General features: G+C 37.8%; 2 protein-coding genes across 4 annotated transcripts in view; one reads left to right on the top strand and one right to left on the bottom strand.

Moving 5' to 3' along the window:
- The window catches only part of LOC109098565 (rho guanine nucleotide exchange factor 10-like protein), a 111,388-nt gene extending 95,293 nt beyond the window's left edge, over positions 1-16,095 (bottom strand). For 2 of the 3 annotated variants that reach the window (XM_042734018.1, XM_042734019.1), the window contains exons 1-6: positions 15,744-16,095; positions 9,857-10,097; positions 9,581-9,602; positions 4,498-4,652; positions 2,683-2,775; positions 1,623-1,750 (exon numbers count right to left, since the gene is read on the bottom strand). In XM_042734018.1, coding sequence (XP_042589952.1) covers positions 1,623-1,750; positions 2,683-2,775; positions 4,498-4,652; positions 9,581-9,602; positions 9,857-10,091 — 633 coding nt within the window. In that variant the 5' untranslated portion in view covers positions 10,092-10,097; positions 15,744-16,095. Of the gene's footprint in view, positions 1-1,622; positions 1,751-2,682; positions 2,776-3,848; positions 4,381-4,497; positions 4,653-9,580; positions 9,603-9,856; positions 10,098-15,743 lie in introns of those variants that run through there. The other variant, XM_042734020.1, reaches the window with a different exon arrangement.
- LOC122138899 (paternally-expressed gene 3 protein-like) lies at positions 7,518-8,324 on the top strand. The gene has a single exon (XM_042734021.1). The coding sequence runs from the start codon at positions 7,923-7,925 to the stop codon at positions 8,322-8,324; it is 402 nt and encodes a 133-aa protein (XP_042589955.1). The 5' UTR covers positions 7,518-7,922.
- Positions 16,096-16,358: the final 263 nt, after the last annotated feature.

Here is a 16,358-nt window from a genome sequence, read left to right as displayed (position 1 = left end):
AAACCTAAACCAACCGCTTTGAGCTGATTGCTTATACATACTACAGTACACAGATCCATTCAGAATGACTAAACACAGCAACATACACACGACGAATCAAAACATCCTGAATGTGTGTAGAAACAATGTGAATGTACTGAAATGACAGAGCTTGTGTTTTAAAGTGAAACACATTTGAATGAATAATTTACTAAAAACGTAACTTGATTCTCTCTTCTCTCTGTCATCTCTGATGTAATGAGCCTTCATTTTCTATACATCAGTGCTGTTTTGGACTGATTGTTTAAATGCACTCGCTTACTGAATCATTGGCCTGGAAAGAGAAGCGAAATCTGGTAAAAGAGTTAGAAAAGAAATTGTGTTTCAGCAATTTTGCATTATGTTAAATTCTTTTAATGCACTAAGGATTTTTTAACTGATCGTGTGCATTAACATGTTAATGTTGACAGCTCCCGTTTAAATGTAACAGTTTTCTATTTTAATTTATTTTAAAATGCATTTATTCGTGTGGTGGCAAAACCAAATTTTTAGCAGCCATTATGTCAGTCTTCAGCATTGCATAAATATTTAGTAATCATTATAACATATTGATTTTTGTGTTTAAGAAATATTTCTTATTATCAATGTTTTTTATGCAGTTTTGGTGACAGTTTTACATACTACAGTTTTCAGGATTCTTTGATAAACAGAACTTTCAAAACAACCACATTTATTTGAAATATAAACCTTTTGTAAAAGTCTTTACTATTACTTTGGTGAATTAAATGCATCCTTGCTAAATAAAAGCATTCATTTATGTCTTAAAAATCTTATTGTCCCAAAATGTTTGAATTGCAGTGTATATTCAGAAATATTTTATATCTATTTTTACAGAAAAACAGTCACTATTATTTATTCATAATAAAAAAAAAGTTGCAAAGGCCAGAGCCCAATTATCCAGTCTCTGTGAGTCCATTTTAATCTTAACAAGCCCACTACAGGAACTCTTGACACCTTTCAAAATTAAATCATACCTTTCCAATTATACATGCACTAAAAAAGTTGGAGGAATAACTGTTAAACTGAGCTCAAATCACTGTGGTATTAGACTCAGCAATCTAATTCTTGCTTATCGTGAGTCGTCTGCCAGTAGGGATCTTATGCTGCCTAATTCAGTGGAGGTAAAGGTGAGTATTGCCATGGGAAATTGGTTTCTGAGGGACTGTCGCCTGGGCAAAGTGTTTTTCATACCAGTGTGACCTCATGAACGTGTAAGGGCAGATAACACAGTGCACACTGAATTCAAATTTGCAGCAATATAGAGCAGTGGAAAAGTGTGTCAGTTACACCCAGCGTTAGTAGCAATTAGGCAAGTCCTGGCCAACACTGCACTCTTGTGGTGGCAAAGCACACTGCAACCCTTCACAGACCATTAAAGTATCACAAGAACCCGCATCTCAAATAAATCATCAAACCACGTACCAATCAATCAGTCTGCAACCTTGGAGGGTTTAAATCTTTTTACGGGCCTTTGTGGTTTATCATTATGAGGAATGTGAAAATGTGTGAGAATAAATCAGAGGTTTGTCAGGATGTAATTATTGCAATTGTGGGGAGTCTTGAATTAACACACACACACGCACCTTGCTGCGGGTTGGCGCTCTGTCAGAGTCGGACTGCTCATCATAGCTTTCAAACTCACTTGAGCTCCAGCCATTATTGGGCCCTTGCAAGCCATCCTCTTTCTGTATGTCTTCATAGATCAAGTCAGCTGACACAAAAAGCAAAGCAGGTTTCGTTACAGTCCTGTAAATACCGAAGGACTTCCAACAATGATGTGGCAATACTAAAATATCTATATAACACAAATGGGTGTTTCTTCAACCACAGGCACTTTAGCCATTGTAGGATTAAAAAATCTATGAATAATTTGATAGTGTAAAATTATAAATATATTAAAAATGTGATTTCCACCACATCTCAAATGAACAACTGTGTTTGATAACATTATGTGTTGGAAATAACATGACTGGCAAGATTATCTATAGTAAGCAAAAAGCACCGTCAAAGTCACCGTATTATGTTGTGTTACATATATTTTCAACGTTAAAAGCAACCTAATAAAACACACATGACACTAGATAGATGGCTGAAATGTAATCCAAGTGTTTGACTGTTTATCTTAATACCTCTTGGAGGCATGTAAATTGTATGAATAAATTTATAATCAATGTTAATAGTTATAACATTTCATTAATTTCATTTTAAAAATATTTTCAGTAATTCTACATTTTATTTTATATGAATTACATTAAAATCTGATTCGCAAGCTTTAGCAGTAAGCAGTATATATCTATTTTGTTACACAATAAATATTAAAATGGATTATGTTTTTTTAATCTTTGTTTGGATTATCATCATTTGTAAACGTGCCAATTAATATTTTCTAACGAATTTTCATATTTTAAGATGGAACACTAAGATCAGAAACAAGAGTAAAACTATCATATATATTCAAACCATAGTACACTTAATTATAAAAGTATAGTAAATCATTTTCAGATGTTCTAATATTTAACCTTTTAAAAACATTTCTAAATATTTATTATGAAAACTAATCTCTGGTACACAAATAATGCTTGTAGAGGAAACACCCAGATATATGCAACAATCAAACAGACCCAAACACAATCTATGACTGACCTTCTCCTGAAGACAGATCTTCTTCACAGGGTACGTCATCATAGATCACGTCCGGACCATCCGTCTGGTGTTCTGAATCAGCAGAGGCCTCACCTAAAAAGGAAAAATAAATTAAATAAAAAAAAAAAAAAGAAAAAGAAAATTAAATGCATGCCTAAGACTGTGAGTGCATTAGTTTTGTGTTTACCATATAAAAGCAAAGAAAGAAGCCTATGAATTTTTGTGAACAGTCCCTTGGCAGAAAATAGAGAACAGAGCATCAAAAACAAAACTGTTGTTCTTTGCTTAATTTTTTTTATAGGATTTTATGATCTGAGAGCTGCTTCCAAAAAGCTGCAGTGCTGCTTATCCAAGCTTACACAGAGACTTGTGGTCATATCATTACTTCTTGTGAGTTTTCTGCTTTTTTTGTGCTACTTATGTGATTGTATTCTTAGTCAAAATCAATCAAAACATGTAAATGAAACTGAACTTGGCGTGCCACTTTCTTTTAAAATATGATCAGACAGTTGCACTCAGAGAAAAATCGCTGAACTAAAGGCAGGTCATACAGCAGAAAGCTGGCGCTATTTTACACTATGCTACCCTTATCTGACAATCTGTCACCATATCAGAATTCAGAAAACCAAGTACAGCTGTTTTTCCAATCGGACAGAAGATCAGGGTGGAAGCAGCCATGTGTTCTCACACCATAATCTCACTTGCCAACTACAATAGCGGGATGACACATATCGAAACAGCCCAAAATTCAGCATTTAGTAAAACAGCACATTTTTTTGCTTTAGAGTGTTCTCTCAACGTTTTAGTAGGTCTATGTATCAGCTCCCATATTTTTGGCGACGCCACCCACATATTACATTTTTTGCATAGCCTACATTAATTTAGCTGATACTTACAAAATAAACAAAAACATGAGCAGCATTTTCTTCATTTAGCTTCATTCTTTTTCTGGTGAATAACGAAAAACAATAACCTGAATGAACTTTTTGTTTTCTGCATTTTCTACCAGCTATATTTTTCTGAAAAAACAATCAACTTTTTCTAAGTAGTCCCGCTGTTATTTTCCCTAAAAGTTCTGTATCATTTTGCAAGAAAATACACAGCGTTTTAAATATACAAACATTGAATATATTTAAATATAGCAAAACTATGTAATTTTTACTCACCCTGGTCTGCCCAAACCTTTATGACATTTTCATCCGTGATACACCAAAAAGCCCAAGGTAAAAGTGTATAATAACGGCAATGCATGATTCGTTCATTCGGTTGATTTAGGTGAAAGACTGATACACACCTGCCCTATACTAATCTGGCGATCACGCAAGAACGTCTTTGTTTACTTGCAGATAAGTGCACCAAACAACACACCTACAGTATAAATGCGAAGAAACTATATACTATTTGTTCCGTCTATCGTCAACGAAATAGCCTACATTTGAACGTTGAACAAGAACAAAATTGTAGTATTTACAATAGCCTGTTATAGAGGCCTATCTCGTCTTCACATTTCAAGCATGTAGATTAGTGCGCACAAGAACGTTGTTTTCTCCCTTCAAATGTTACTTTAGGCTCCGTTCTGATGATACACTTGCCATTTTGTATTAACAATTATAAGTGCGCACGCGCTTTTTGTTGAATCCATTATGTTAAACTTGTACAAATACTGATTTATCAATAGTGCATTCTTGTTTTTACATATAATGAAGAAAGAAATGAATAATGCCAATATTGTCACTCATTTTTGGATATTTAAGTATTAGGTTACCTAGTATTTAAACACTATAACTGTGAGACATTTCATTTTGTTTCTCTTACCTTCAGCATTTTGTGCTGGGCTTGGTCTGATATCCTCTGTTCCTGTGTCAGTTTTAATAGTGCATGTTTCCCTCTCGGTCTTCACCTCAGTGCAAGTCTGATCTTCCTTTTCTTTTAGGTTCTCGGGTGCAGGAGAGACTGTGGAAGCTTGATCTCTGGAACATTCCCCAAAAATAGAGCCATATTATTGCTGACCTCTCAAGGGTATAACCGTACTGAGATCAGCTCCAGCCTAAGACTGGGTGGTGGGTGGTAGGAGAGAAGGGGAAGAGTTCAGATGCCCTCCGCCCCATATTGTGAGTATCACAAAAACACTTGTGTTTCATTATAAGTGCTACAGTGTTTGGTGTGGAGGACTTAAGCTTCTGAAAATGGAAATGAGATGGAAATGGGGTAGAGTTTTCACAGTACTGAGACGAATAACCAATGCAATATGAGTTATTTTATATTCATAGAATTTGATTAAATTGAAATAAATGTTTATAATATACAAATACTAGTACTGCAGGCCAGTCAACACAGTAGGGGTGGTGCTTGTTATGTCAACTTCATTTAACTACAGTAAATTTAAATGGCTATGAGCTGTCGTACAAAAAAAAGGGTTAGTTACAAGCAAAGAAGATGATGTGAAGTCTGTCCATGGAATGATGTTGTCATGTTACAGCATTTCTGGTAATTGAAATGTATTTCAGCATTCAGTTTCAACAGTCTACTTCAGGTTTTAATAGTGCTTTTGAGAGCCACCATCTATTGCCTCCAATGACTCATCAACACACATGCTTACATCAAGTCACACCACTCATTACTTAACATTTTGAGGGCAGTGATGCACTTCACATGCAATAAGGTAAACATGCCAAGTGCAAAATATAAATAAACTCTGTAACTTCACAGAAAGCATGGCATATATCCTTTTAACTGCAGTTATTCCATGTAAAAATGTGTGGAATGGCATCATAAAAGCTGGCTGTCAGAGCTTATCTCACAAGCTCTCAGTTGCTAGGGGAAAGAGCAGGTGTTTTGCAGTAGAATGCACATAAGACAGCTGTGAGCTCTGTGCGTCTCCTCTCACTACAGATGTATAGTTTCTTTTCCACTCCTTCAAAACACACTTCTCCCCAGGTTAACAGGGGAAAGATGTTGCATGGGTATGTTTACCTGCCTCTGCTTTGTGAACATATTGGAAACAGGGTTACAGATCCTTTTTCTCTGGAGCTCAAAACACAGAACTTCTGCTTGCCACATATTCTTGAGTGCAAAGCATGCTATATAATTTAATTAATGCATTGTAAGTAAAAAAAAAAAAAAAAAAAAAAAGCTGTTTAATAGGTTCTACTATATTCAGCTTCTAACAGAGGTGGAACAAATTGCTTGGGATTATTAGCCTTGTAAAAAACAAAAAAAACAAAAAAAAAAACAAGAATATTTACACTGGAAATAAATACAACTTGAATACAATATAAACTGAGTCTGACATGCTGAAATAGCAGCACATCAGTGTAAAAAGTGCTGACACACCCCACCAACTGAAAAAGCTATTGATAGCTCCAACCTGCAGCAGTATTGACAACTTCATGTTGGAAACATCCATTCAGCAGAATATAACGGTAGCATAAACTGAAAAATGTCTCATTTTGAATACAACTTTCACCACAGGAAAGCTCACAGGAATGATGCTGCCAGATTTTTCTATTATCGTGCATTTCCTCATAACACAACAGAACTAAACTGGGCCATTTCCTGGCATGCAGTTCACCATAAAGATACATTTAAATTAAGTAATGTGCAGGTTACCTAGATTTTAACCCACAATGGTTTAATGCATTTAAGATCTGCATATGCATATTATATCTGTTGATTCACACACCACAAATTATATTCCATTCCAAATCATCACTCCAATACTCCAAAAAAAAAAGAACATTTGAGATCAACATTACAAATAAATGCATTAGATTTTTACAAAAACACACAAATAAAATATACAATATTAAAATGTAAATAGCAGAAATAGAGACCTAAAACACATAATGATCAATTAGAGCAGTGGTTCTCAATCCTGGTCCTGGAGAACCCCCAACACTGCACGTTTTTGTTGTTTCTCTTGTCTGACACACACATTTGAGGTCTTGGAGCAGGGATCTCCAACCCTGCTCCTGAAGAGCTACCGTCCTGCAGACTTAAGTTCCAATCCCTTCTCCAACACACCTGTCTGTAATTATAAAGTAGCCCTGAACATCTTGATTAGCTAGTTCAGGTGTGTTTGATTGGGGTTGGATCTTAAATCCGTAGGATGGTAGCTCTCCAGGAGCAGGGTTGTGCCTTGTCCATATACCCACACTTTCGGTCTTGCCCACTTGAGAGCGCGCGCACGTGAAGGACGTTAAGTGCTCAAGACTGTCCAAGTTCTTAAAAAACGCCAAAGCGCAGTGCCCTTAACGCAAACTAAATCCACACACATCTCGAATACCACTCCGAAGCAGTATTCAAGGCTTAGTGTATCCCATCATGCATCATGTTCTGGAAATAAATCGAGACTTTTTGCCAAGATCGCAAGAGGTCACAGAAACTTTTCCAATGTAAGTAAAATATTAATAATAATTATATATTATATATAATTTGGTAGTAAAACAAAGTGCTATATTACAACACTATAAGTGTGTCCCATCAGGTAATGAAAAGTTGTACACACACTTGTGGTCTTCATCCTCACTTGAACACTTGGGCCAAATACAGGAAATACGTCATAGAAGTAGTCAAGTGATCAAGTGCAAAGACCGCAAGTGTGGGTATTTGGATAAGGCATTGGAGACCACTGTCTTGGAATCTTCACTAATGAGCTGATGAGTTGAATCAGGTGTGTTTGAATTGGGAGACGTCTAAGTGTTGGCGGTTCTCCAGGACCAGGTTTGGGAACCACTGCATTAGAGGTTGCCGTGACAACCGATTGGTGTGATATAATAATCTAGTAAACTGTGATTGGTAGAGGCAAGCACTTTAAAAAATACCAGTTAAGTATTAAGCAACAGAACTATATGGTTGAGTAAAAGTTTTTTTTCTTCTTTCTTTTTGATGCTTGGCTGAGTGCAGTTTTGACTTGATATGGGAACTACTACAGTGCAAATGTTAAGGTATGTTTAGTTTATAGACTTGCTGACCAACTTTTCTAAGAATAACTCAAACAACTTTCCGTGTCACAACCTGGCTACCAAATTCTGCAGCACAGCAGTGAGTTGAGCAGCCCTCAGGTAGCTCAGACCAACTATGCACTTGTGGGTCAGTCATTCGGCCAGCAATTAGCCCAGTACAGTGGCCAGCAACCAGTACAAACTAGCAATGAAACTGTAGCTCAACCAAATATCCAACAACTAGCACAGGCCATCCAGCTTGGCAGTGAAATTCCAGCACAAGCCAACTTTCAGTCTATGGCCCAGGCCAGTAGCCAGCAACTAGCACAGGCCAGCTACCCATCGGAGTCTCAGGCCAGTTTACAACAACCAGCACAAAGCAGCTACCAGTATATGGCCCAGCCTGCTTTACAACAACCAGCACAAGACAGCTACGCATTGGAGTCTCAGGCCAGTATCCAACAACCAGCACAAAGCAGCTACCCATCTGAGTCTCAGGCCAGTTTCCAACAACCAGCACAAGCCAGCTACCAGTCTGTAGCCCAGCCTGCTTTCCAACAACCAACACAAGTCGGCTACCCATCTGAGTCTCAGGCCAGTGTCCAACAACCACCACAAGCCAAATACCAGTCTGTGTACCGAACTGTTAGGCCACTGGTTGCACAAGTCAGAAGCCAACATTCACCAGGAGCCAGCTAATATTCTGTGGCTCAGCCAAGCAGCCTGCAAAGACCACAATCCAGCCACCAGTCTGTGGTCCAGCATGGTATCCAAATGGCTTTTAAGCCAGTGCAGGCCCAAGGGGGGCACGTTTCTCAGATTGGCTCCAAACTTTATTCATGCCAGGAGTATGTATCACATCCCAATTACCAGCTTGCAGCCCAACCAGGACAGAATGGGAATCAGCCTCCATCCAGACTAGTACCTTCATCCTTGGCTCAGCACATCAAACCTGTTGTACAACATGAATACCGGGCCCCAGTGAAACCTGGACAGGGCACCTACGTGTATGTGGTGTCACCCAGCAGACCTCCTGGACTACTGCAATCAACACTCCTGTCCACTTTCAGACCAGCGCAGCTGCCGGAACAGCCTAGCTACCAGCCCCCGGTCCTTCCAAGCTGACAGCCTATAGCTAAGCCTGCACTGACTAGTTATGGTTCTGTATCACAGCCCAGTGGACATAAATCTGGAACTTTGAGACTATTGCAACTCCTTGTCTTGATCAAAGGCTGGTAGCCAGGCTAAGATGTGCATCAGTCATCATTTAAGCCTATGCAATCCAGCTACAAACCTTCAAGTAAGATAGAACCTTCCAGCTACCAGCCTCAAATGTTGCCTAGCCACCAGTCACTATCCCAGTCTGGTTACTCTTTCCCCAGTCATGCCAGCACAGTCCAGTTAGCAGGCACAGTCAAGTTCTGAGACCGTCTCTCAGTCTGGGTACCAGATCTCTTCCACTGCAGTGCAGTCAAGTTCCCAGCCTCAAATGCTCCCAGGCCACCAATCGCTAGCTTAGTCAGGCTGTTGTTCCCCGGCCATTCCAGTGCCGTCTATTTTTGAGCCCCAGGTACAGTCAAGTTATGAGACTCTATCACAGCCTAGGTTCCAGACCTCTATGCCTGGGCAGTCAAGTTACCAATCTGTATCCAGATCATGTTCCCAATCCCTGGAGCAGGCTAGTAGTCTTTCAAATTCTGAGTCAGTGCAACCTGGAATTCAGTATCCAGCACAGTTGAATTATCAGGCTGTCACAAACCAAAATGCTCCTGGACCAGCTCAAAGTAACCAGCGTATGTCCCAAACCAGTTTCAGACTTTTGAAGCAAGTGATGTCATGGCTATTTATTTTCGTTTGCAGATTCCTGGTTTTGGCTTGTTTGCTTTAATGTTTTGAAAGTGTCACATTAACATTTGTGTCATTAACAAGTGTGTCTTTGTGAGGCTTCTTCTTACCTTTTGTTTGTAGTTGATACATCTGTAAAGAAAATAAGGGGAAAATGTGAATTTTACATAGTCTAGTGGTCTAAGTTTGCTAATCTAAGTGGCACTGAACATTAAAACTTCCAAAGTTTAAGCAGGTATATGCCAAAATGGTAAGTTCTCAGTTTTTGTATAGCAAAAGCTTGCCTTGAAATGGTAATATTTCCCTAAGATGTATTTTAGTAATTTCCAAATACTAGGAGTTCCTATGTGAATATAATGTGTGGAAATTACAAATTAGAAACTTACTAGTGTTGTAATAACTGGTACACTCCTGACCAGCAGGAGGTACTACTTGGGATAAATTATCTGAATGTTTTTCCTGAGTCACTTCCAAATCACTTGAAGGCTCACTGCATTTGGCTGTTTCATTTCCAGAGGTAGTTTTGCACTGTTGTTTGCCAATCTCCTCTTCAAAATTGATTTTTTCTTTCTGCTCTTCTTCCTCCACATCCTTCTCCAGCGCCTGGTGAGCTTTGGACATAGGTCTCTGTAAAAAAGGAGAGTCATGTTACTTTGTACATCATCCTACACTGCATGCAGGTCTTTTACTTGTGCTACTATAAAGTGTGTATATATGATGACTAAGATATATGTAAGGCATGTATTTATGACATTTACACCACCTACTGTTTGTTTACACATTGAAAATTAAAAAAAAAAAATGTTGTCTGTATGAATTGCAAGTTTGTGTATCACTAGGACATACTATTTTGGATCATCACTATAAGATAACATGAAAATGATGTCATCAAATTGTAATTATAGGCAACCCTGCTTTTTTCCTCCCCCTCGTAAACCACTATACACAGTTGATTAAACATTCTTTAGTTATCACGTCTATACACTGTCAAAAAATAGCTTCATTTAATGAGTTGCACCATTTAAGGCAAAATACTCCCTCATCCCACATTTGGCAGTTTAATGACCTCACAATTGTTTCCTTTGCTGGCACAGTTCCATGCAGTGATACATCTGCTGATATTGCCTTTTGGTAGATGACCTCACTATCCACAAGGTCATGATTGTACAGGAATTACTTGGATTATTTAAAAAACTATAGGTATAAGGGAATACATTACAACCGGTTTTATGTGCAGAACACAAATGATGTCACAACCAGGCATATCAGGCAGAATATCAATTATGTGTTGAAGTTTATTAATTTATTATCCAAAATCTATGTTTGCAATGGAATATCATAAGCTCAAATGACTACAAAAATTTGGTTTGCATAAAGGTACAATCAGATTTTTGTTGCTGTTGTTGTTGTTTTGGCACATCTACATTCTTAGACTATACATAACTATACAGTAATGCATCACTAATTAACCCCATTAGGCAGGCTCACTAGATTATTTAATAATCAGTAATTAAGTATACGTCTTGTACAATAGACACCATCACTTTGAGTCAAGATCTGGTTGTCTGAAAACCTAACTACAAATTATTTACCTATACATTTTTTCAAATACATAATAAGCTACAAAAATGCTAATGTAATGAAGGGAGTCTAAACAACACCAGACATGTTTTTCAGAATATACCCTATAAGTGTGTCCATTCTGATAAAGCAATTGTGTCCAAGGCCTTCTCTCCCTTACAGTGGACCACAAACACAGTTTCTCCAGCAAGCCCACTTCATCTTACACCACACACAATGGCACTCTTGTGATGAGACCTTGGAACAAACTCACAAAGCATTGTTTCTGCATTCATCACTGAGGAATGCCTGGCTGTTTGTTAGATCACAAGTCAAAAGGTCAGTGGTATGTGATGTGATGTGAGAAATGGTGGGACCAAGCACTGCTAAAGAGAAAGGATCGTCTGTCTCCAATATTTCATCCATTTGATAATGATGTATGACATAACAGTCTCAACCAAAGAGAAACACAGGAAATTAACATCATGATGATGCTGATTGGCTGATGGCTCCTCAAATGTGCACAAATGCTTAAACTTATATTTTTATAAAGCAGACCATAAACTTATTTTCTCATGTAATGCGGCATTATGATTGGCGTTAAAAGTATTGAGGTAGACTGGAATTGACTGCACATTAGTTAAGAACAATCTGCATCAATATTCAAAGCACAGAGCATGGATATCCAGAACTACTGTCATTTGTGGTTTATTGGGAGAAATAACCCTAAAAAGTCTCACGGAAAAGAAATAAAAAATAAAATCAATTGTTTTCAGCATTCCGATTAAATTAATAACTCATCACAATATTTCAGGAGAAACATCTGAGACAAAATTAATTTTGAAACATACCTGAGAACTCCATGAAGTCTACCAAAATATGAAAGACAAACCAATAATATTTTCCTTGGGGGCAGTGTAAATGTGTTATTTACATGAACTTGGAAGAACATTCCTGCAAAATATATTGTAACTGTGTAAACAGTTCTGATTGGCTGTTCATGTTGTAAAGCACATGTTGTTCTGTTTTCACTCTCTTAAAGAAGTGTAGCACCCTTGATAGTGGGAATTTTGTGAAGAGATATTATGCTAAACTTATTTTATATAGATTTCAGTAAAGTTAAAAGAAAATAAAAATATATATATTTATTTGCTCTCGATATGCATCTTCTGTCTTCCCAAAGACAATACAATATATTGAAGTTTAGTTTTAAACTAAAATCTTTTTAATTTCATTTGAAACATTTAGAGTTTAAATTCTTTAAGAATAATACAAATGTAATATATGTGCATTTATTTAATGCACTTGCATTATCTTGAATAGAAAATTCAGGATAGAATGCTGACCTTTACATTTCATTTTTATTAATAGGTAAATCAATAATAAATATGATTTATCATGCTGGTCCCTGCAGCATCAATACCTGTCTGTGTTTGCATCTGCCTAATTTACCAGCTTCGACTACAGTACAGTAAGCAACAGATGAATATGAAATGAAAAAAATTGATTGGATTTATGATTGGATTTTTTATGTCAACTCCAATAAAATAAGTGTTTAATATATAGGCCTACCTCTCTGGATGGGGCACTACATCTTCATTATTCACACTCTTTTTTTTAGTGTCAATCCCAGAATGTTCTATGTCATGATGGATGTCTGCTGATAACAGCAACATGACATTGACATTGTTATTGATTGATATAAGAATATTCACAGCCTTGAAGCAGCCTTCAACCCATTTTTAAGTTGCAAACCACCAGCTGACAGCCACCGGTTCTTGCTAATAAAACTATGGAGGCAACAGTGTATCAACACAAGGAGGAAACATCCTTTTCCACTTCTTATCAGTATCCCAAGAGTCTGTCGCATTGAATAGCTGGAGTTACAACCAGACAGCTCAGGGATATGCTGACAGTGATTTATGATGTCATATTAAACCAAGACATGTGCACAGGATGAATGAATGCAGTGCAACATATTAAAATACAGTATGTCAGATAATAAAATAATGTTGTGTTTCAACTTGTGACTGTTTTTTGCACGTGTATTTTTATCTTCCACAAGCTCCTTTCTCAGTTATAGCAGTATGTATGAACAAAATCACCAGTGTGTTCTGCCTTAATGGCCGGTTCCATGGAACTGCACCTTACCCTTCTATTTAAACTGCAGGATGACTGTGTACACACCTCTACATGTCCTCTACTGTAACAATTGCACATACTCAAAATGTGCCAGGTCAGCAGTGGCTGATTCTGCAGACCACAGACATGCAAGGATGCATTATTCATCATTGGGGTTGTCTATGATTCACTTTTACATTAATAGTTGCCAATAATTGTATTAGTTTTAAAGATGGTGAAACCATTATCAATCCTTTTGTCACATCCTGCCTTGATTATTGCAATGCCCTTTTCAGTGGTTTACCTGCCAGTTCCAGGTTACAGTACATTCAAAATCCTGCTGCTAGACATGCCCACATCTCTACAATTTTGTTCAGTCTCGTTTGGCTTCCTATTGCATATCGTATTAAATAAAAAAAAAATTCCTGCTCACTTTTAAATCATTGCACAACCTGGCTCCCCGGTATCTCTGTGAACTGCTCCTCCCATACACCCCAACTCGCTTGTTACATTATTATTATTATTATTATTATTATTATTATTATTATTATTATTATTATTATTATTATTATTATTATCATTATAGTATGTTAAAATCAGGATGAAATGAAAGTTCGGTCTATTTATTTAAATGCATGTTATAGATCTATAATTGATCTAATTTATGTGTGCATATATGTTTTATTTGAGGGGGAAATATCTTTAAACTCAAAATATTTAAAGCAGCTTCACACTGATAAGCAACAACAACAACAACAAACAAAAAACAACAACAACATGATAATACATTAAAAATCCATTGTTTATGAAAAGAAAAAAAAACTATTTAAGCTGTGCATCTTAACAGAAGATAATAATATCATAATTTGGCTTGATTTAGTACAGTGTTGTTCCAGTTCAGCCAATAACTGTCAATGTTTCAAAGTTCATCAATTATGAAACAAATTCAGCTTGAATTTCATTCTTGATTCAATTCAGTTCAATAACAGTGTCAGTGTTACAAAGTTAGTCATCGTCTAGCTCTATTCAGTTCAAATTTTGTTTCCAATCAGCTATTGTTCATTTGCCTTCATTTAAAATCCATCAACTGCTGGTGCATAAAGTCGCACATTACATTTTTCCTTCTTGTTTTATTTTTTATTTTTTGGTAGTTATAGTCAGATTATCGGCACAATACAAAAACATAAATAAATAAAAAAAACATCTGTTGCTACTTCTGTTTCACTGCAACTTTAAAATAAAATGCAGAGTCACCATGTGTAAATGACTGGAGCAAGGCATTCCATTGGCCACCTGATAATAGTGATGCCAAAACACATATAACCATAAAACACACAACAAAGAGAGTCATGTAACATGTCATTGTTCAGTCAGATTCAACCTTCAAAGCATGATGTGGTTTGGCATGCACAATTTCAAAAGACCTGTTCGATTCTGCCTTTACATCTATAGAAACAATCACATAAAAGCTCAAGCTCCTCTTTCACCTTCTGAACATACTGTGTAGTGTTTCGTGTCTCTCATGTAGTTGCGCAATGTGTTCTCAAACAGGGCAGAGGGCTTCATACAACACCTTGCACTTTCTGAAGACTTTCTCACATGCCTCAGGGTGCCAGACGAAAGCTTCAAATTCTCATTAACATGTGGACGAAGCACTCTCCACCCAATATCCTGTATCACATGCACTAGTAGGCCCCTGCATTTGTACATATGCCTCTGTCATCCCAGAGGGCCCAAAACCCCCTTTGGATTGGAGAGACCACTGACAGAGTGCGTTTGTACTGCAGCTCTCTCTCGGACATGCATGGACTGCTAACGATGCTGAACTGTCATAGAGAAAAAAGGAGGGAAACATAACATGGCCCATTTTTAAACTATCTAATTCTGGATTCCCGTGAAAGGAAGTCAGTGAAAGTTGAGTGGCAGCTAGATGCAGATTAGGAGCGCTGGGGTTGTGAGGCCCCTCAGTCCTACACAAAGTGTGTGATTATGGATCTTGTGTTGGAATTAGTCCATAAAAGCTGCTCTAATTTCTCTCTAAATCAGATATGTGGTCGTACATAGAGTTTGAAAATATTCAACAATTCCCAGTTTGTGTTTAGCACCTCAGAGTTTCATCTGTGTCAGAAGTTCTGCTGGTTATCAATGGGTTAAAGGGATAGTTTACCCTCAAAAATCATTTCCTAACCCTCATATCAAAGCTCCCTGACTTTCATTCTTCTGTAACAGAGAACAAGTGAAATATACTCAAAAATATCCTAAAAATATCATCTTTTGCGGTCCACTGAAAGTCATACAAGGTCTGGGATGACATGAGGGTGAGTAAATGATGACAGAATTTTCTTTTTCTCTTTAATGGTCTTTGAGAGGGTTTAGGGAGGTTTATAAGATCCCACTGTTTCACAATGAGCCACTGAAATTAGGGAGAGTGCACAGCCGCCTCTGCTGTCTTCTCTTCTCCTACCCCCACTCTAGAGAAAAGACCCCTTTTCATGGTGCCCCTGCCTTTGTTGCATGAACGAAAAGCAAACTTAGAGCATTAGTGTGCACAAGAAAAGTGAAATTGATGGACCAATAAACAGCACAACTCACCTTTTTGTCCTCAGTAGTACTCCCACAGGAAAGCTTCAGCACCTCCCAAGAGGGACTTTAATCCCAACAACCTCCCATGCACTTCCTGCTATGAAATCAGCTGCCTCCTTGAACACATTCTCATCCTGCGTTTATCTGCTGCTGCGGGACTGAGGCCTCTGAGAGGGCGGCAAATACCCTGTGCTGTTTACTTTCCCACAGGCAGCAAGTTCCCTACTCCATGCACTAACCGCTCCACTCCTCCTCGCTCTTGTAGGCTGAATGAGACTCCCTCTTCCCCCGGCTTCTGTCACTCCCTTCTTTTCTCTCGTTCCTTCCCTCCCCTGCTGTTGGACAGTTACAGCCCTTCTGAACAAGTATAATGGCTGTTAAGGTCCACCAATGGCTGAGCTGCTGGCAGACTTGTCGTCCAATTAAAGTCAGGTTAGATGACCAAGGGGCAGGGTCTAGAGAGCTAAAGGGAAAAACAGAGTACGACAAGCCTGGAAGGGAGGGAGAGAGAGACAGAAACAGAGACGGGGATTACAGCATCTCTAAGCTGGCCAAAAGTGGAATCAATAGTATTAGCTAAGTGGGTGAGCATTCAGTATTGTGCATTTCATAATTTATAAATAA

The sequence above is a fragment of the Cyprinus carpio genome, chromosome B11 (genome assembly GCF_018340385.1).
Source record: "Cyprinus carpio isolate SPL01 chromosome B11, ASM1834038v1, whole genome shotgun sequence".
Taxonomy (NCBI): Eukaryota; Metazoa; Chordata; class Actinopteri; order Cypriniformes; family Cyprinidae; genus Cyprinus; species Cyprinus carpio.
This window is presented reverse-complemented; position numbering and strand designations above follow the sequence as displayed.

Coding starts and splice junctions, on each gene's coding strand:
- LOC122138899 (XM_042734021.1), top strand. CDS start 7,923: ATGGCCCAGGCCAGTAGCCAGCAACTAGCACAGGCCAGCTACCCATCG.